We start from the raw sequence: 21,639 nt of genomic DNA on the forward strand, positions 1-21,639 counted from the left end.
ATACACACGGTACCGGTGAAGGAGGTGTTTCGCGGAGCTCCGGGACCGGCTCGCCGTCAAACTGCTGACTAAAATGGTCCATTTGTACAAACGCACGTTAGCGTGGAGCGCGAATGCCACGGTTACAGCTGACAGCGGGACTACGGATTTAAAGCTCAGCGATGACGGTTCCGGTGCATTGGTTTAGTATATGACATAAAGGACCGTGAACAGATGATGGTTTACGTTAATCGTCTGCTATTTATTTGACTCGGTTGTGATTGTCGAGCGGAGGGTTTCATTGCGGTCGCCGTCTCTGGTGGATACATTGTTGCAAACGTTGATTTATCGGCACATCAAAGCAAGATGACAGTGGAAAGCACAACTATTAAAAGTCGGATTAAAAATCTCCTTCGACAGCCGTCCATCAAATTAAGAAGAAGCAAACCTGGCAATAACAAGGAGAACCTCAGCAGTAAGGTACAGTACGATGAACAAATGTTCTCTGTGAGTTGAATGTGAATATGTCACGTCATGTATCGCTGTGATATTCTGCAGGTTAATGCTAAACGACGTTGAATTGACAGTAATGTGTCACATTCTTTACAGGGGTTTCTTATGCGAGATCTGAACATGCATACACTGTAAACTCTGTCCTTGCAACAACGATAAGGCTGTTTAATGCACTGAACTATATCTTGCCACGTGATGAAACTAATTATTTTAATACATTGAAGAAGGCATGCTGAGCTAAAATACACTGTAGATTTGTACAAGTGTGATGCAGAAACCTCCGTTTGGTCACCTGTGTTTTATTTAAGTTCGGTTAAGGAAAGAAACATGTGTCAACTCAAAGTTGTGCTGAAAATCTCAATGATTTATGTGAAAATGTTTCTTTGGTGTTGTTATTGTGACTGTATCTATTATTGTATTTGTGTAGTCAGCTCTGACTATTGCATTCCACTGTGATCGCCTGTTTACTGCCTCAAACCCCCGGGTGACTGTACTTCCCTTCCACTATCATAATGTATCTGTGACTTTATGCAACACTGAAGTCTGAATCACGCTTTATATGCAAATTCATATGATGTTTGCCATAAAATACTCACATTTGTTAAGCAAAGGTATGACACCTGTCAATCACCATGAACTGTTTGTGCTATAGACAGAAAAGATATGCAATTGCAAGCCTTTATTTTTGAAATGGAGGACATCTAATGTATTTATTTAACTTTGATGGTTTGGTAGAGTTAGAGAATGATTGCACAACACCATAATAATAAAAAGCTAAATGCACGACACGTATGAAACCATAATAGCATTTCATGCATTTAAAGTAGCAGAATCAATCATCTAATGATCACTGCTCTTGAAACAATGTCAAATATGTATTACCATTTAAGAGCTCTGAAAAAACGCAGACAACAACAAGGGATCCTTTGTTTCGTACAGAAAAAGGTCAGATCTCCCTTTCTTTTCTTTCTTATCTTTTTCTGCCCGAAGCAGATGAGGAATCTCTTGTGTGCACCGTCAGAAAAAGGATCCGAGCTTTCTGAAAGTCAATATATGTGCTGTTTCCTGAGGTTCACATGCTATGTAGCAACAAAATCAAAGCCATCCCTATGGGTCCATTGATTTCGAGCTCAAGGTCTTGGCGTTCCTCAGGGAAATCTCCATGCAGGGGTTGGAAAAAAGTTTCTGGAGAAGTGCAAAAACGGCCTTTAGCTCAGAAATTCTCATCAGAGATGCTGAAATGCGTCTCTTTTTCTGGTGTTTTATCACTTTAAGATTTTAAAGACTGTATATATGGTGTCTGTGTGTCAAAAACATTTGCGGACCGATACAATTTCGCCTGTGGCTGAAAAGAGTTTTCCTAAATCAGTATCTTAGGCATGAATTGTGTTAATAGATTGAGGACGTTATCAACTTAAATGCTAGTTGGATAATAAATACAGTGAGGAACCGATATGATGGGGTTGAAAGATCATTTGACAAACCAGATGTTGTTCTTCTCAGTTCCCTGTTGGGCTGTATTTAAAGTGCGCGTGATTGATGTGAGAGAGTCATCTCAGCTTGGATGTGGCCATGCTTGCTTTGAAGACATGTGCAGAGACATTGTGGAGTTTTAATGGTTGAAAAAGGGCATGGCTGCAGATGATGAGCACACAGATTCAGATGTTCAGTAAGCAGGTTTTTGTGCTGTCATGCAAACATGCATGTTATTTTTTTATACATCGATGTCATTATTTATGACGTAAGCCAGCATTACATGCATTATATGTTCATCTTACTCCATTAAGGTAATAATTATAAAAACAATGCTTAATTATTTTCTGTTTTCAAAATGACCAAGTACATCATTCATTACTGTTGCTTGGGATTAAAACAATGAGAGTGTTTTGGAAAATGTGACCAGCAGAGATTTTCACTTTAAGCTATTGACTCGCTTTAGCCTCTGCTAATGTTTGCTGTCTTATTCTGTGTTTTATAGTTGAGTTTGTGTGTATGACTCGACCTGCTTTATGTCACTGTACTTCAGCCCCAGCAAAAGCTTATGGAAAATTTCGAACTCATAATTTCCATGTAAGAAGACAGTCTGTGCTTTGGCCATTTGAAGTGACTCTCTCAAGTTCTTTAAATAAAGTCTTAAACAATGTTTTAAATTGGGAAATTAGTTGATGTAATGTACTTAACTGAGTTGCTCATCATGTATAAACCAAAGTGACATGGTGTTTCTTGGATAATCTCTTAATTGATAAACTTTGTCAGACTAAAGAATTTAACAAACAGTTACACAATATATGTGTTTATAACTTATCTTAAATTACCAGCATTGTTTTCTCTAAATTGCTTGTTGGGCAGAATTTTTCATTTTCCGCATTAAAAATTCTTTAAGTGGCCGATCACTTCGAAGGCCTTTTTTATGTTTGAAAACGTGAGACGCGCCATATTTCTTTTTGAAAAGAGCACCACGCAGCTTTTTCTTTCGCATCTTTGCATTGACTTTGTATGCAATTTAATGGAGCAAATAGTTTAATTCGCGTTTGGTGTGAACCCAGCGTAACCGTGAAAAACGTGTTCTGTCTGACCGGCCCCGCAGGCAGCAAAAACGTGAGGCGCCTTGCAAAACGCTCCCTGCTAACTGAAAACAAACCAAAAGAGGCGCGTCTCACAGGAGAAAACACGTTCTTTCTTTTGTAAAATGTTCTCTAATTTGTTCTAGTACACAGTCGTGTGTCCACATTGACAAATGTGTTTGTGGTGATGTGCTAATATTTAACATCGCATGACATGAATTGTTCTTTATGGTTGTTTGTATTAAACTGTAACGCTCTTATAGTGCCCATAATAACATGGTTCTACTCTTTTCTTGTGTGTACTTCCACAGGTGACATTGGAAAAAGTATTAGGCATCACCTCTGCTGGGAACCGGGCTCTGGCATGTGATCCGCACTCAGGGCTGGTGGCCTACCCAGCCGGGTAAGTTTATTTTTTACCCGAAAAAAATTCAAAACCTTTAGGAATCATTGGGATTATCATACATGACAGTGTCAGTGGTACTCACTCTGCAGGAAGTTTTTATTTCCTTCGAATTCAATTTCAATGGTGAAAACCTTGTATTACATTGTTAGCTTTGCAGCGCGTGACTACAAACAAAGCATCGCAGAGTCAACGGTATGCTAAACTGATGAAGACATTTCCTTCTGAGGAAATGAGAGATGGACCGTTGACTGATCTCAGTATGATCTACACACAGATGAAGCTGGATCTGAAGGAGGAATGAGATTACTCCACATTTTTTGCAGATTGTTTACCATTTAGCAGTTTTACAACAAATACCATGGTTAAACTACGGTTACTGAAGTAAGACCATGGATATTTGATGTTACTATGCTCACTATATTTCGTCCATGGATAAGATTCTTCAGGTATGCAGATGCTGCGTATCAACAGTGTGTTATCCAGAGGGTTAGTCTGGCATGTTAAAGATTGAATCTGGCTGTAAAAACATCCTGTGGGTGCTCCATGCTCTCCCCAGAGTCGAAATCTTGATTAAATTTAGATATTTGTTCGAAGTAGGGCAGTGACCAAAGTTAAAAAAATGTGTTGGCCGTTTGCACGTCTCGTCTATATTTATAGCTGAACACATCTATATTTTGTTCATTTTGAGTTTTTAGTGGTAATGCTATATTTCTTATATAACTCTGAATACCCTGAGGCTCAGGGAATAAGTCTATGGAATAGCTCTTTAAGGCCTTCATAAAAACACCTTCCCGTCCTCATCACGTGGTGCTTGTAATCTGATTTTCTAGTTAAGCTTAAGTACTCCATGTGTTTGTGAAGAACATTTCTAACTCGCCGGTAACACCATAACTCACCAGCCAGTTGTACCTTCGCAAACCTGTATTGTGATTCTTTGGTTTTTCACATCTCTGCAAAACATGACATGTGACTTTGCACCTAAAGACGGTGTAACATAGAAGTGTTGAGGTCTATTTCTTCAGTACTTCATCGTATCCTAGCAGCGCTTCCATGATGAACTCCACCCTGTGCTCGGTCAGCTGTTTGACTGAGCCAAGCGCACATTTGGTGCAGATGTCTTTGCTTGCGGTAGGCAGAGAAATTAGCGCAGGCATACGCAGCTGTCACAGTTAGACAGCCCCCCCCTGAGTAATAGATGTTAGCGGGAGCCGGTTCTTTACAAGGACAAGGAGATGCTGTTTAACTATCTGTCACTTTTCATGGGGTTATCTAAGGTTGAGTTTTATGTTACTATGTTTAAATGAATTATACTCGCATACTTATGCTCATAGATAAATTGGAGGTGGCCGCCTCTGTTAAATGTCGTGTCGCCTCGACTCTCATAAAATTATGCCGGGTGTCTTCACAAAGAATGCTGTGTGCATTTAACAGACTGTCATTTGTAACTGCAGTTGCAGCATAATGCCACAGTGGAGAGTTGCAGAACAACAGCTAGCTGTGATTCACGGCTGTTTGTTTTGCATCCAAGTACGTTTAATTTCTTAAAATGTCTTAAATAAACATGACGTACATCATTGTAATGTCTTCAGCTGTGCAGTAGGATCGTTGAATCAGTGATACTGTACACATCGAGTTCGCCAGTATGAACACACATTACGTTCAGAACGACACGCACACGAATGACTCATTTGAACCCATTCATTTAAACTATTGAACTTTTTAGTCAGCAGCGAATATAATCATTGAATCATTTAAAGTGAACCACAGAGAATGCAAGATGTGAATGAGCTTTGATCATTTAGTAAGACTGCTTAATTGAGTCGGCTATTGTGGGCTGAAAAGTACGTTGAAAAGGATAGAAACGCTTTATTTGATAAAAAAACATTTCTGTTTGGTTGAATAAAACGTAATATTTTAGTAGTTTTATATAACTGTTATAATTTTCTTTTTTTTGCATTCGGTTTGTACGTTTGGGTGCAATTCTTCCTCAATATCCAAATCATCAGACATTTAGCTAAAATCAGCTTATATACAGTGTGTGTAACCTACATGAGTTTTATTCTATGCAGGGACTTAGTTTGAAAGGTCTCAGTAGATGCTAGAGATTTGGTTACTTTTAAGGTGTTTATCATGAATTTAACAATGCATTTCTTTGTAGACACGGCAGATTTGTGGACAACGTCTCAATTTTTAAGAAACGGATCAATTTTTTGATGTCTGTCAGTTCAAACTTGACTAGTAAGAAATGAGCTTTGGGTCAGAGACAAAACCATGGAACAAGTGTTGCTATTATCTGTTGTTTTGTAACGTTATATATATATATAGATATTGAAATTAAATAAATGTCCTGCATTATTTTGAACCTGCCATTGTGAAAGTTATGATTCTTTCTCGAGCCGTTTAAACCCAATAAAACGTTCCAAACAACTTTTTACAATGTTTTCGTCTTGAGCTGAATTGCTGTAAAAGTCCATATTAGGCTGTGTTGTGCCGTATTGTTTAAGTGTCATTGTTAAGGCTGGACAGTTTATTTTAGCTTGTTTAAAGACACAGGCTTCAGGAAATACAGGAAAAACCTGATGCAGGTTCTTAAAGTCGACTGACACATTCTCCTGTTTTGACCTTTATTGTTTTTTGTGGGTCACGTTGTGTAAGTTTAAGAATCCCAGTACCTTTCTATACTGTGTCTAACTGATTCGCCAAATAATAATGTCTCATTCCCATAATTCCCATTCATGGTCATTAAAGCCTAAATAATACATTTAACAAACCTATTTTCTTTGTAAATATCCAAAGTTGACATCTCTCCAGAGTACTTCACTAATCTCTCTGTGTCTCCCTGCAGCCACACCAGTTAACTGTACCGAGTGTTTGAATGATGAATGAGTCCTGCTGTAACGCACAGTAGAATAGGTACGAGTGTTATGAATAAGCAGCTCTCTGTGTTAATCAAATATGCATGAAAATGTGTGTCAGTCTGTCTGTCTCTCTGTCTCACAGTGCTGCAGTAAGTGGGTCAGTAGAGCTGAATGTATGATTGCAGTGAGGAAAGAGAGATAGCAGTGAAATGAGGTGGAGATGATGAATGAAAGGAAGGAAGGATGACATGGGGACACAGAGGTGCAGAAAGAGAGAATGGTCCAGAGAGAGGATGATTTAACAGCGTTGCTATAGTGTGTATGCGTGCGTGGGGTCTTTCTCTTTGCTGCATTGCAGTATTCCACACACACACACACACACACACTAATGACATCTAGCAGTCCAGGCATAAAGCGGAGAGCCGAAATCTAAATGCACCCAGAGGAACGTCTCTGTAGAACTCACGTGTGTTTTAGATCATGTTAAGTTGAGGTGTGTTTATACTGATTTTGCAAATTAAAAAATGATTTTATGTCATTTCAAACCTGTAAAACTTTCTTTCCTCTGGATAACACAAAAGAAGATATTTTGAAGAAAGTTGGAAACCCAACAACCTCGGGACCCATTGACTTCCATTGTATGGACTCGAAACCTTTGAGACGTTTCTCAAAATATCTTCTTTTCGTTCCAGAGATAAAAGAGGTTTATAAATGTTTTGAATGATACGAGGGCGAACGAATGACAGAATCGTTATGTATTGTTCACATATTGTTGTTAATGATATGTCTGCTTGGAAGTGCATCTCTGATTTCCGTGAATATGGATCACGCGTTCATGCACGAATACAAAGATTACACACAAAACAGAGAGCTAACACATTCCCTCAGAGAGATCCAAACATCAATGTAATGCCCTTGAAGGAAACTTGCGGGAGGCGAGTCAGTTCAAATGAATGTGAGCCATTAGCAGTGTGTACAGATGATCGTCACTGTAAAGCTGCTGTAAGTGACTGTTTCCAAATAGAGTTCACAAATAATCCTTTTGGCAGTTAACTCTTTTTAACAGTTTACAGAGCGAGTCTATATATAAATAAATATATATAAATAAAAAGATTGAGGAGGAAGGTCTAACTTTAAAACGTGAAATAGGGGGAGAGTAGTGAATGAGGTCTCATGTTCCTAAACATTTATGCATTTGGCAGACGCTGGACATGTTGTTATCCAAAGCTACTAGCATTGCAATACACTATACATTTGTTTCTGAGTATGTGGAATCCCAGGATCAAACCCATGACATTGGCGTTGCTAGCCCCACGCACTAACCACTAAGCCACAGGTGTCCTACAGACACAAGGTATGCATTCAAGAGTTACGAAAGAAATTTTGTCTGACATGATCACATAATTTGGCTATTAGTATGCATTTGTGTCAAAAACGTTTTCGCCACAGCAATCTGTATTTAAACTTCTCCGCAAAATTGCACTCTTGAATCAAAACGATAGTGGACAATGAAATGATATGAGTTTGTATGTAGCTTTCCTGTCGCTCAGTGGTAAGAGCATTGCGTTATCTATTTCAATAGAAAGCTGACGACTTCTGGCGGCACGAACAGTCGCCACCGTTGGCGACCGGATGGGCGTGTCTAGCGACGCGAAAAAGTATAGAAATCTTCAACTTCAAGCTAATAAAGAGCGACTTTCAGAAGCAACAGCCAATAGGAAGATGGTAGAGCTAACGTGATCAGTGGATGTCGTCACTCAGACAACGACTAGAGTGAACACCCACTACTTGCGGCGACAAAGCTGCTTATAATCTGAACGCAGTTTATGGTATAGTGGTGCTTTCTTTTATATAGAATTTGCTATTAGACACTTATCGTACTAAAGCGAGCATTTATGTCATCATACGACGTCTGCTCTCCAAAGGCGCACTGCTGGGCTCCGTCTTTCTGGATTAGGGAGTTGTGATAACCATCTGCCCGAGGGGAGAGCAGTGGGGGATCAGTGGAGTCTTCTGCTAGTAGTGGTCTTACGGATGGACTCAACCTTGGAAAGCAATACCCCTGGAGGTCTCTGTGTGTAGAAGCAGCCTGACCACCTGTCTCTGTTTTATCCCACTCACCAGATGGAGCGAAGCGGCAACTAGCCCTGTTTACTGGCCACAACATTTGATCCAGCCCATCTCAAACCCTTCCACACACACACACTCACAGACAACACACGGTCTACACACACAACAGTCGTGAAACTTGAGAGATCATAGCACAAGTTGTTTAACATCCAGAAATGTATAGCCTCTGTTGTACAACAGCTTTTAGCTTGTTAAGTCTCTTAAGGACATTCTCTCACTGTTCTCTTTCACGCTTGATGCCGTTTGCAGACTCGAGAACACAGGAACCTGTCAGTATCATTTCAACTCTACTTGAACTATGTGTCAAATCATTTACCTTAATTAACATTGTTAACTATTTTTAAGCATCTCTGTTCCTATCTTAACTCTTTTCTTTCGAAGCAACTGACAGTGAATTCAATCTTTACATTTTTTTGGGGGGTTCGAACCCTTTACCTTCGCGCGACTAATGCAATGCTCCGTTTCTATGAGTTTGGTGTGAAACGGAGGACAGTATTTGGTTGCTGGTTGCCTGATCATTGAAGCCTGCAGTCATTTATTTGATCCATGCACCGGTACGCTTGACTTGACTCATTCGATTCCCTGCTAGGTGAGATAATGAGCTGGATCGGCTTTTACCCGCCGCATGGCACATGTGACCCGGCTGAGTGTTTGAAAACAACCAAAAGCTTACATGTGGACTTAAGACCTGCTGTACTTTTAAACTATATTTTAGAGTTCATGTCAACTTCCTCATTGCTGACGTTTTTCTCTTTTTTTATAATGACATGCACATGGACGAATGCTAAAATGATAGTCATGCAATATCAGTCAAAGCCTTTGCAACTAATACTACCTCATTAGTAGGTTCACATGAAGTCTAAGTCAGCAGAAAGCTCAGCAGATTTCAACAGAATTCTAACAGCTGTCTGTGCATCCCACGCTCCTTCTGGATTTGTTTCTTAAATGTTTTGGCTAATTTAATAAATGCTTTGTGACTGATAGGAGTTTAGTTCTCTCAAGTCTGTTTAACAGATATACTGTACATCCATACGTGACTCTGGACCACAAAGCAAGTCGCACGGGTATAGTAGCAATTGCCAACGATACATTGGATGTTTTTATTTTATGCAAAAATCATTAGGATATTAAGTAAAGATCGCGTTCCATGAAGATATTTTGTAAATTTCCAACCGTAAATATCTCAAAACTTTATTTTTGTGAGTTGATGCAGCAAAATCACAAACAAAATTGGCCGGGAATATGCTCACAAACATCGCTCTGCCCGCTCTTTAGGAGTTACCTGCTCAAGTTTGGTGTTTATGTAAAGCTTCGAATGTCTGCTTTCGGGTTCATCTACTCTCCACAACGTCATTACAGCGTTAAGCCAATAGTTGATGTTAAAGGGATAGTTCACCCAAAAATGAAAATTCAGTCATCATTTACTCACCCTCAGATACATTTCTCTGTTCTGATGAGCACAAAGAAATATATTTGGAAGAATGTCAGGAACCAACCAGATCTCATCCCCCATTGATAGTTTTTACTATCACAGACCGTTGGCACACTCTTCTGGAAACACTTCAGCATGTTCGAAGTCGTCATCAGATTGGTTGAATTTCCGGGAGACGTGGATGTCGCGTTCTTTAATGGCCCGACTGGAAACAACACGAAGCTGTCTCAACTAAGCTGTTGTGTTTACATCGGTTTCTATAAGAATTCATCACTTTTGACTAAATGCTTAATTCTTAAAAGGTTCACCGCATAAACTTATAATCTTTTTGATGCGGTTAACTTTTGACATGTTCGTGAATGTACACCGGTCAGTTACTGCGGGGACATTTTCATGCCTTTAAACATGACGCAAAACAAACGTGATTGGTTGCTTTACCTGTCAGTCATATGGCCTCTTTGGTGGCCCTTGGCCACAGAAAGAGGCGATAGGTTCTAGACCTTAAGTATGAAGGTAGATCAAAGTAGATCTCTGAGGGCTTTGCTGTTCTGCCCTCATTTCTCTTCCAGTTCTGCCGCCAAGAGAGAAACAAATGTATTACCTTTTCAGATTCTCCCAACGCAGAAATGTTTCTACTGTACAGAGCGAACTGACTCTTTGGAGGAGTTAAAAAAGAATCCTTTAAAATTGTCTTCCTGTTGTTCACTTGGTAAGTTATTGCGTTAGCAGTGCAAAGGTCATGGGTTCGATTCCCAGGGAAAACACATACTGATTAAATGTTTTGCTTGAATGCACTGGAAGTCGCTTTGGATAAGAACATCTTACAAATGCATAAATGCAAAAGATAGACGGCGGTCAATTTGTTTGTCGATTCTGGTGGGTTTTGTATGTTTTTGTTAATGTTCAGTGACAGGGAGTAAGATGTGAGCCCTTTTGTATAGAATGTGTGTTCGTAAACATTTTAAGTTCATCCATCATTAGGAACATTTCTGTTCAGTTTTTATCTGAGTTTGAGAAAATAAAAATGTATTAATAGTAATACGTTATCTGTATTACAAAATAAATTGTTCTTTGCCTTTGTTTTCGAAAATACCGAATCACTTCTCAGACCTTGTTACTGGAGGCATAATTCAGCGACTCAACGTGTAAGCCGAAGAAATCTGATGTTCTCTTAATTGTGTAGACGAGCTGACTGTACTGAATGTAACCTTGTTTATCAAGGTGCATTTAATGAGAAAAAATATCCGGCTTGCGCCGAGGACAAGAGTTCAGAAAGATGCTCGACGGCACAAGATTGATGCTCTTTTAAAGCTCATTGGTGAACAATGTGTTCGTAATCTTCGTCCGTTCAAAACTGCCAATTATTTTACAGATTTAACTCTGAATATACTTGTCACAAAAAGTGCCTGAAAGAAGAAATATAGCTATGTTTCACAGAACCAAACCTCAGAGACAGCCAGATCCGAGCTAGCCAGCATTGCATTGACTTGTGATTTGTGAATGGTGGGCAGCCACGTGTAAACACAAGGTCACATGTTTTTTTTGCTGAGTGAGCACTGATTATCATATCAGCTTATGTTTGTAATGGGATGAGCTATAGACATTCTTACAATGCTCTTGTATATTCATTGATCCAAGTCCTGTCAATCCCATCAGGAGCTCAGCGCAGGAAATCCATTAATGGTATTACTTCCCCACAATGAAGGTCCTGTCTGCTTCTCATGCATCAGCTGTCTCACTGACTGCTTCATTTTTCTCTTCTCTTTGTGTGATATTTGAACTGAAATGAATGAAATGACCAACTCAAGCCACAAACACACAAAATGGACATATGCATTGTTGTGCTGTATTCGTTCTCAAAAGGGTTGGAGTTTGACTCGTCGCCTTTGGGTGGTAGAAATGCATAGTAGACTGTTTCTATATCAGCGTTTTTCTTGTTTTGCTTCAGCATTTCATTAGGTATTGGCAAATTTGTGCCGTAGCAGATTTTACGTGGGGTCTTTTTTATCTCTGTGAGCTGAAACGCGCTGGCGTGGATGTTGTTGATGGACGTGTTGTTATCTATAAAAGAAAAAGAAAACTGCGGAAATCATTGACGTATTTCCACTGTATTATGTTTGTCTAGCTGCCTTCCTTTTCTTTGGCTGGCCTGCAGGACGTTTCCACACCCCACATTGTCTCAAACAATCTTTATAATAGCCAATTGACTGTACTTCCATTTAAACATGTTTAAAAGGCTTATATTTGCTCTTTGAGCCTTTAAAAAGGTTTAAGTTTGATTCCTCTATTTGGGAGATGAAAGACAGCAGATGAACCGTAACACAAATATACTAACCATCAGCACTAAAAATGATGTGGTGGTACCACGCTACGGGTAATAAAAAGGATACGTCTAGTATACTTGGGTTAAGTTATATTTTAAGTATACTTTATGGATTATGTCTACTTATCAATGTACTAGTATACTTGTAATTACCTTTTTATGAGTACTTGGGGATAAATTGTTCTACCTTTTAGTATACACAATATTCTTTTTTATTGTATCAGCTTTAAACTACATGTGAACACTACATGTGAACTAGACGGAACCAGTGTGCAAATCTCAGCCAGCTCTGTTATATGTAGCGCACGTAGTGTCTATTGGAAACAATGGTCTTTTTCACTCGGTCGCTTATGCACATAGGATGACGGTCAGCGACGTGAGTCGAATTATCCAAACTCTACGTCATACATCAACAACCAAAAAGGAGAAGGGCTTCAGGCTATCCGTTTCAAGCTACATTCACAAATCACCTAAGTGAACTTTTGCACTTACTCGAGGCATAATGACAAAGGCATATAGAAATGTTCAGCCGTAGTGTTGTCGGCTCGCTGAAATTTAAACGTTCTCTTCCTAAACACAACGTTACCACTTGATGTAAAATTATCTTAGCGCATTGAGAGCAGAAGTGGTTTAGCTGGTTGAGATTTTAGGGGAAGAACATCAGCGGCCTGTATCCTTATACCCCTTTGGAGCGTTTTTTCAGTTTATGAAAGCACACTTTGAAGTATACTCACAGTGAACTGCTAATTTAGTTGATATTTATACTGCAAGCATACTTGCAGGTTTCTATAAGGTAACTTTATCATACTGAGTTGACTATTTATATATTATTTTACTTTCTATATTATTTTGCAGTATGACTGTGTTCCTATTTAACTCAATAAGTCAAGTATACTTATGTTTTTGAGAAGTTCATCAAACATATTTCTGAGAACTGCCTACAAAGTAGATAAAATAGTTTAAAACTAATAGCATGCTTAAATAAACATATTTTTGTAAGGGGATACAAAAAAGATATGTGCTAACAGAAAGACTCAATAGTAAAATGAACTAAAAGGGATAGTTTATTCAAAAAAGATTTTTTTCCATTATTTACTCACCTTCATTCCAAACCTATATGATTTTCTTTCTTCTGCAGATCAGAGAAGATATTTTGAAAAACGTTGACAACCAAACAACACTGACTTTCAATGTATGAACACAAAACCATTTCTCAAAATATCTTATTTTGTGTTCCACAGAAGAAAGATTCAAATTCAGGTTTTGAATGACATAGGGTTGAATAAATGACTTTTGAGATGATAGTTCGGGTGAAATATTCCTTAAATTGTTTTCAAAGAAATAAACAGAATAGAATCTTATAAAGTATTTTTTGTTGTTTCACAGATGTGTGGTGGTGCTGCTGAATCCTAAAAAAAACAAACAACATCACATTCTCAACAGCTCCAGGTGAGACCATACAAGCATTGTCTAGTTAAGGAAGTTTATAAGGACGTATTTTCATGTTTAAATGTGACTCGTCACCGTTTATATATCTGTGATGTTATGATGGTGTAATATGTGGGTCAGTTGTTGACGAGCAATAACTAGACGAACAGGAAATCACTCGAGGCGGTCGGATGTGTACACTTCAACACTTCTGTCTGCTTTCAGGAAAACCATCACCACCGTCTCTTTCTCTCCTGACGGCAAATATGTGGTCACGGGTGAGGTGAGTGCTCACGATTAAAACATCTTTGCGGTCACAGTTAGTCAAAAATGACATTATGTGATTATAAGTCAGGAGCTTTGGGGCTGTATCTCACACTTGTATAGGTCTCGGATATGTGTTGTGGACGAAAGTGAAGTTTTAGGGCGATGAAGTGTACAGTGTGCTGCAGTCCCTGCGGACAGCGAGTACCTCTCAGTGTCATTTTTCTTTTGTCACAGTGAAGTCAAGCACAGCCAAATGTGATGATTCTTGCTTTCCTTCCTGCAATTCATACATCAGCACTAACATTTGGGTTGAATGGATTTATTGCTTTGACTGCAAATCCTGTAAACCCTACAAGCATGCTGAAACACCATGAGGTTGATGCAAGAATTATATGTATCTTTTATATTTTAATGTACTTGCTCAAGAAACATTTTTAGTTTTGTACATCCCCTATAATAGTAACAGATTGCAGCTTTAAGGATAAGCAATAGTTATAGTGATGCTACTCCTATTTTGGTCAGTTTTGATTTCACGTCTCCTTTAAAGCACACAAGTGGCATACAGCTTATAAATGGAAACAGTTATGAATGGAAACACTAGTGCTGTTTATCCACTTAGCACAATGTTAAGAGCTGTTTGGACTTTATTTGCAAGGCTCAACATGAGCACAGATCCTGTGTTTGCTTCTCTAATCCAATGTATCATCCGGACGGGTGATTTGTGGGTGCGACTGTGTATGTGGTTGTGCATCTTTGTGTGTACAAAAGTAATCCGTTCTGTTCGGGAGGAGTGTCTTACTCCAGCATGTGAAAGTGATGTGGCTCTGTGCTTACCGGCTGCCATGGCAACAGGGGGCATCGTGCCAGTCTGCTCACAGACAGTGTTTACTGTCATAAAGAGGTGCAAGAAAGCGAGCGAGCCAAGAAAGGGCGAGAAAAAGCATGTCGGGAGGAAGAGAAAGCCTGAAGAAACAGACAGAAACGGTCTGGAATCTGCATGTGGCTTTTTGCAGCGTTTTGACCTTTGACACGCAGATTCACAAAGTCGAACCCCTGCAGCTATGAATGCAGATCAGGTGTCGTTCACACAGAGACGAAGACTCATTTTGTTTCTTCTGTGGAACACAGGAGAGTTTTAACCAAATATTTGTACCAGCATTATGAACGTGGATTTAAGTGTATTGAATGAGAGAGCAGCTGGTGCATGCGTATGAAAGCTGCTGTCAGAATTGGTGGACTGTAAATCTTCTATGGGAGTTTTCTATGGTCTGTCGTGATTGAAGTTGCATAACATGGGTAGGAATCAACTTGTCTTGATGTGTCGGCCAACATCAATGTGTTATTCACACATGCATGGGAAAGTTACTAGCGATTCTTGAATGTCTCACCATGCTTCATCTCTCTCTGCTCTTTCTCTGTATTTAGAGTGGTCATATGCCGGCGGTGCGCGTCTGGGATGTGGCGGAGAGGACGCAGGTGGCCGAGCTGCAGGAACATAAGTACGGCGTGGCGTGCGTCGCTTTCTCCCCCAACAGCAAATACATTGTCAGTGTGGGTTACCAGCATGACATGATCGTCAACGTCTGGGCCTGGAAGGTGACTAGCAATATACGGATCACAGTCAAAAAACACTTTACACAACCCATTTCATTTCTTTGATTTTGATTTATAAGTAGTTGATTTTCACCGGGTTTAAGTGTGTTTTTTTGTCCTTCCAGAAAAACGTGGTGGTTGCTGCCAACAAGGTCTCTAGTAAAGTGTCGGCCGTGTCTTTCTCAGATGACAGCTCGTACTTCGTCACTGCAGGAAACAGACATGTGAAGTTTTGGTACCTGGACCACACCAAGTCATCGAAGGTACATGGCGAAGACTTGATCTGCAGCCAACTTTCTTATCTTGACCAAATATAACTAGCATTTGATTTTTCATTGTCTTGACTATCGATCGTCTGTTACCGCACAGTTTAGATCTCAAAATGTCTTTCCAGCATGATCCAAATCTAATAGAAATGACTCCCACTTTTTTTCTCTCAATCAGGTGAGTGCCACCGTGCCGTTACTGGGTCGATCTGGTCTTCTGGGAGAACTGCGGAATAATTTCTTCAGCGATGTGGCCTGTGGAAAGGGGCGGAAAGCGAACTGCACATTTTGCATCACTTCCTCTGGGCTGCTCTGCGTGTTCAGCGACAAAAGAATGCTGGATAAGTGGGTGGAGCTCAGGGTGAGTGACGAGGATGCCGATTGGCCAGTTTTGTAGTCAGAATTATGCATGATGTTGGATGTCCAGTTGACTGTACAAAATGTGAAGTTTGAATAGAACGCTTTAAGTTTACTTCTCATTTTTGATCAAACTTCTGTCTTATTAGTCTATTTTTCCACTTTAGATCTATGTTTTTTATATTGACGTGGTAAAGTTTTTAAACCGGTTTCACTGCTTATCTTAGCTTCCTGACAAATATGTAATTTAAGATTAATTTAAAATAACAGTATGGCAAGTGATATTATAAATTAAAGAAGTACAAAATAAGCGGCGGTTTATACGACGCCGTTTTCAACTAAAAGCGGAAAACTTTTTATGCCTTTTAGCCGTTCGATTAGACGGAAACAGCGTTTTGGTTGACTGAAAATGAAAACGGTTCTCAAATTGCAACTTTTTGTTTCTATGCAAACTGCAAGACTGAACTTTCTGAAAACGACGATGTCACACGCATGCGTATTACGCGCGAGTATAGCCAAAACAATATGGAGGCTTCCCATACTGTGAGCTCTCGCTGCTCGACTATGTATTAACGTTTCTCCTGCAAAATGTGAATTTGCTTCACCAATAAGACTAGCGGAGACAGACAATTGACATTATCCAGACTTTAAACACACATATACGTCGACCAACGATATTAGAAAGCACTTTTGACTTATAACCGTGCATGTGTATGTGCCAAGGCACGTCCTGTTTCTTTACACAACAACATCGCCATCCACTGGCCTGGCGTGCACACTACAGCGTTTTTATCCCTTTTCCTGGTGCCGTGTAAATGCAGACCGTTTTGAAAACGCTGTCATGTGTACGTGAAACTTTTCAAAAACGTGAAGGAAAAGCTTCTCTGTTTGTCATCGTGTAAATGTGGCCTAAAATGGAATTCAATAAAATGGTGAAAATTAGCATAGTGGTTTTTCTTACACATTCGTCCTAACTGTGTGTGTGTGTGTGTGTGGATGTGTTAATTTATGCTGCTGTTGTCTAATATTAGTTTTGTTTTAATTCTCCTCCTCTCACACTCCAGAGAAATGACAGTTTCGCAGTAAGTTTCATATGAGAGCTGTAGATTCAGCATTATAACACCTCATTATAAAACTCATGAAATCATTTTTCACATGTACCGCTGTTGCTCATGCTCACTCATGCTGCTCATTGGACGTCTGACCCCATTGCAGTGTCTTCACTCAGCAGTTATCTTTCAGCTCTCAAACACAGGATTTCCCATTTCCTGTCAATCTCCACCCGGAGAGTTTGTGTGCAGAATTCATTTCATTTCCTCATGTTTGTTTTTCCTTCAATCTCTCAAAACAATTGCATTCAGATAAATGATATTTTCTGTCAATTTCGCAGTGAAGTTGGATTAAGTGTTTTGCTACAAAAAATCTTATTTGACCCCTAACCAGCACAGGAAGAAGAAATTGTGCTGAATTTCTGTGGGTATACAGGATCACTCATTCACTGTTGTCCCGAGTCTATGACACCATGACTAATGCTCATACAATTGTTAGGTTCCATCGGTCGACAACCAAGCCTGTGAATAGAGCACTTCCACGATAGCATCTGTAAACCTTCGCTCGGGCGTGATGCTTATGTCCACATCGACGGACTTCGATGCAGTTGATTGTTTTTGAATATTTACCGTGTCTTTAAAAGGAAAAGATAAAACTAATCCCTGTGGTCCGAGCAGGGGTGTAAACCTGAAGCACATGTTTCAGAACTGACAGAAGATCTCGATCGGACTCCTCGCAAATGTTCAAAGTGGGTCACGGTCGGAGCAGGTGGGCACAAGCACAATTAATGCTTTTGTGGCCGCCCCTGATCCCGATGCTCTGTGAAAACAGAACAGAAATACAAACAAAAGCGTCTCTGTTTGTCAACAGCATGAGTCTTATTCCACAAATTGATGTACCCAGTTTGTAGGGATAAAGTTGATTTTGTTCGTACTTTATTAAATTTGTTCAATAAAGGAGGCATTTTACAATCCTGTATTAGATTGATCTCATCGGGAACATTTAACTCACATAAATCTCATCTGCTTTAGGCAAGTTTTCTTTTAGGCGCAAACAGCATGATGCATTTTTGATTTTAGTTTGTTTTCATTGTAATAAAACTAAATGATCATTGTAATCAAAACTGTATTTGAAGGTTGTGTATTTTTTATTTTCCATCTTTATTTTTTATTAAGTCTTTGGGTTTTCAATGTTGAGTATCAAAGAATTTATCATTATCTTTTTATTAATTTGCTTTTTCACTATAACACTTTTTAACCCTTGTGCGCACATATGGACATTTAGGCCCTATTCAATATTTTGGCTATGTTAATACAAACTGAATAAAAAGAGTGTTTTTTATTGTAATTTACGCTCATTTGCTTTCATAAATATATTTTTAACCAGTTTCACAGAATAGGCCAAAATGTCAAAGACCAAAATGTCCTCATTGAAACCCATTTTAGCAACAGTATTTAACACCATTACCATTTTGCATTAATCCATGCATTGAGTATAAAATTGTTGGGTTGGTGAGGATTCAGAATAAATGAATAATACATTTCCTGACATATATAATATAATATTAATATATCATATTTGCGTGACAAATTTTGGACTAAGTGAAACTTTTTAAATTGATGCACATGGGTCAAAAAGTGTGCAGTTTATTTTGCATATCCCAAATCTCTCAGGCTTTCCCTGTCATTGAATTTTATTTCTCTGTCTCTTTTCTCAGACTAGTATGGCCACGTCTTTGTCCGTCACCGAGGATCTGATATTCTGCGGCTGTGCTGATGGTACAGTGAGAGCCTTCAGTCCCATGGACCTGCACTTTATCTGCACACTGCCTCACCCCCACAGCCTGGGCACGGACATCGCCACTGTCACTGAGGCCAGGTAAGAAGAAGATCGACCTGACAGAAATCCACACAAGCATGTCCATGTTTACATGTACTGGATGAGCTCATGCATATTCAGATCTCCAGAATGTTCCTGATGTCTGGCATTCAGTCTGGATGAATACAGTCTAGATAAAGCAGCGTACAGTGTGCCATCTCTTTAACATTCTCGGCTTTCCCCGCAGACTGTCAGAAACACACGAGACCTCTTGGTCCGTCTCTCATAAATATGCAAAGACAGCTGCAGGGCTGAGACAGAGCTGGTGACCTCTATTAAATATTATATTCGAGGAGACATGTTGAATTACTTATTGGCTTTACAGTAGTGTTCTTTATACGGCATGTCGACTTGCCTGTGAACAATATATCTGAATGGACTGTGAAAGAGTTGTTTGTTATTTTAGTGAGACTTTGATTGTTTTTGCTTCAAAGATCCACAGAAGTTATTTTTCCGATGCAGTGATGTAATTTCCACTGAAACAGGAAGTAAGGACAAACAGAAAGTCCGGAAGGACTGAGTGGCTCCTCCCCCTTTTAAAACAGACAATAGCATTTAGTTTACCTCACAGGTAAAATTTAATGAGAAGCTGAAGTGCAGAATCATGTCATAAAAATCGTTGATGTGTATTGGTGAAGGAGAAAGAAATTTTCGTTTTGAATGCTTTAATCCTCAAAATAAAATGTTTGTGAATGTTTTAAAGCACACTAGTTTATAGATATCCTAAAAGTCCCAGTGAAATAAAAAATTACAATATCTTTTTTGTTTATTGTAAATAGTATATCGATGTGGATCATTCTCTTTTTAAAGTGTTCTCATAATCTTAAATTCAAATCTGAATGCACTTCCGTCCTGCAGTCACTATCCGTCTTTAATGACGTATGTTAAACGGCTTGGGCGGAGCTTCCGTTAACTCCTCCCCTTCAACTGTCGGTTTGCTGCCAGTTCTATTTCAAAATGCAACGGCTGTTTTTATACATCCAATCAATTCGCGGAGAAAGACGAATGCCACGCCTACAATTTCACTCATTGGAAATTCCTTTTCATTCGGAAATGCATCAAAATACAGAAGTAAAAACAATCGCAATTTCTGGTTCACGGGGACTTTAAGACTTCATATTAAAGGCCAAAAAAACTTGAATTTTGATTTCACGAAGACTCGTGAGGATGTTGATTTCATGAGGACTGCGTAGAACAAGATTGGTCATCAGTACTTTTTGCTCTCTTTTTTTAAGAAGTGAAAGACTATACATTTAAAATGTGTGTATGTTCTAAATGTTATTTTAGTCATATTTTAGAATGCACTACTATGTAATATGAGCCTAAAGATTTGGATATCATGGATCGTGATAACAACTCACGGGTCAGAATCTGGAAAACACATATATAATATTTTTTTTAAATATAAGCCAGTGTTCCTTGTATGTCTATTGATCTCAGAATACTGACCCTAAGAGCATTCCGGGGTATTTTACAGCCCATCATTGCATCTGTCTCCTTACAATTGGCAGTCTTAAGTTCGGGTTCAGCTTTGAAGCCAAGATGACCCTGTTTGACCCCACCGGTCCAGCTGTCTTTACAGTCCGACTAATTCATCAGCACTTCTCTTCACAGTCACCTCTTCACTTACAAGGAGGACCTCCGGTATCCCGACACAGTTGCCGTGTCCTATGACCCCACCAACCGCTGGCTGTCCTGCGTCTACAACGACCACAGTCTATACGTGTGGGATATTCGCGATCTCCGTAAGGTGGGCAAGATGTATTCGGCCCTGTACCACTCGTCTTGCGTTTGGAGCGTGGAGGTGAGATACAACACAAGTCAGACTTATTCAAACATTGGGTTGTCATCTGAACAATATTATAACACCAGTCATGGATGCTGACTGGTCCAGCATTCCAGCTAAGAAATATAGATCTACACAAACCTGTATAAAAATAGCTCTGACGCAGAACACAGCGACTGTGTATATCACAGCTAAGCACAAATAGAATAACGTTCGGTTATTGTTTACATGTCACGGCATATATCTGCTATAAAATGGCATCGGTAGAAAATATAATTATAGTCAAAATAAAATAAATAAATAATGCTTCCCATATTATTTACTCTTAACTGTGAATCCAACAGTCTCTGCTGTAGTTTGTTAAAGAAAGGCTGGTTCATGTCTACCAGTCTGGTCTGAGCATGTTTGTGTTTTTTAGTGTCCCGTCATTGTTTTGTATGTTGACATAATGTGAGTCTTTCATGTTTTTATATTTTGTTCTATTGTGTGGCCTGCGTGACCTCACGATGGTTTATTGTGACAATGAAAAGGCACACATCGTAGGTTTCGACCTGGCCTGTAGCTTTTGTAGCTACTTTTTATTTACTTTTTTCAATTAGACGTGTAGCTTTTTCATATGACATGAAAGGAGCGTTTTACTGTTTCTGTTTGTTGTTCGGTCAGCGATGACAAGTTGGTCACAAAGTACGTGTTTGTTATATGTACAGGTGATGTCGTGCATGTTTTGTATCGGATCAAATGATGGAGGAATGTGTCTTATTTTCTTGATATATTTCATTAACCGGTCTAGCATTTAGCATGTTGGAAAA

The 21,639-nt window shown here is 39.2% G+C and overlaps 1 protein-coding gene across 2 annotated transcripts in view; it reads left to right on the top strand.

Moving 5' to 3' along the window:
• The first annotated feature begins 19 nt into the window (after window positions 1-19).
• mapkbp1 (mitogen-activated protein kinase binding protein 1) overlaps window positions 20-21,639 on the top strand; it is a 37,656-nt gene continuing 16,036 nt past the window's right edge. The window contains exons 1-10 of one of the 2 annotated variants that reach the window (XM_056767484.1): window positions 20-459; window positions 3,368-3,459; window positions 13,592-13,654; window positions 13,859-13,916; window positions 15,326-15,496; window positions 15,619-15,756; window positions 15,938-16,120; window positions 17,181-17,198; window positions 18,884-19,044; window positions 20,659-20,848. In XM_056767484.1, coding sequence (XP_056623462.1) covers window positions 346-459; window positions 3,368-3,459; window positions 13,592-13,654; window positions 13,859-13,916; window positions 15,326-15,496; window positions 15,619-15,756; window positions 15,938-16,120; window positions 17,181-17,198; window positions 18,884-19,044; window positions 20,659-20,848 — 1,188 coding nt within the window. In that variant the 5' untranslated portion in view covers window positions 20-345. The remainder of the gene's footprint in view (window positions 460-3,367; window positions 3,460-13,591; window positions 13,655-13,858; window positions 13,917-15,325; window positions 15,497-15,618; window positions 15,757-15,937; window positions 16,121-17,180; window positions 17,199-18,883; window positions 19,045-20,658; window positions 20,849-21,639) is intronic. The other variant, XM_056767485.1, reaches the window with a different exon arrangement.

Source organism: Triplophysa dalaica, chromosome 15 (genome assembly GCF_015846415.1).
Source record: "Triplophysa dalaica isolate WHDGS20190420 chromosome 15, ASM1584641v1, whole genome shotgun sequence".
Lineage (NCBI taxonomy): Eukaryota > Metazoa > Chordata > Actinopteri > Cypriniformes > Nemacheilidae > Triplophysa > Triplophysa dalaica.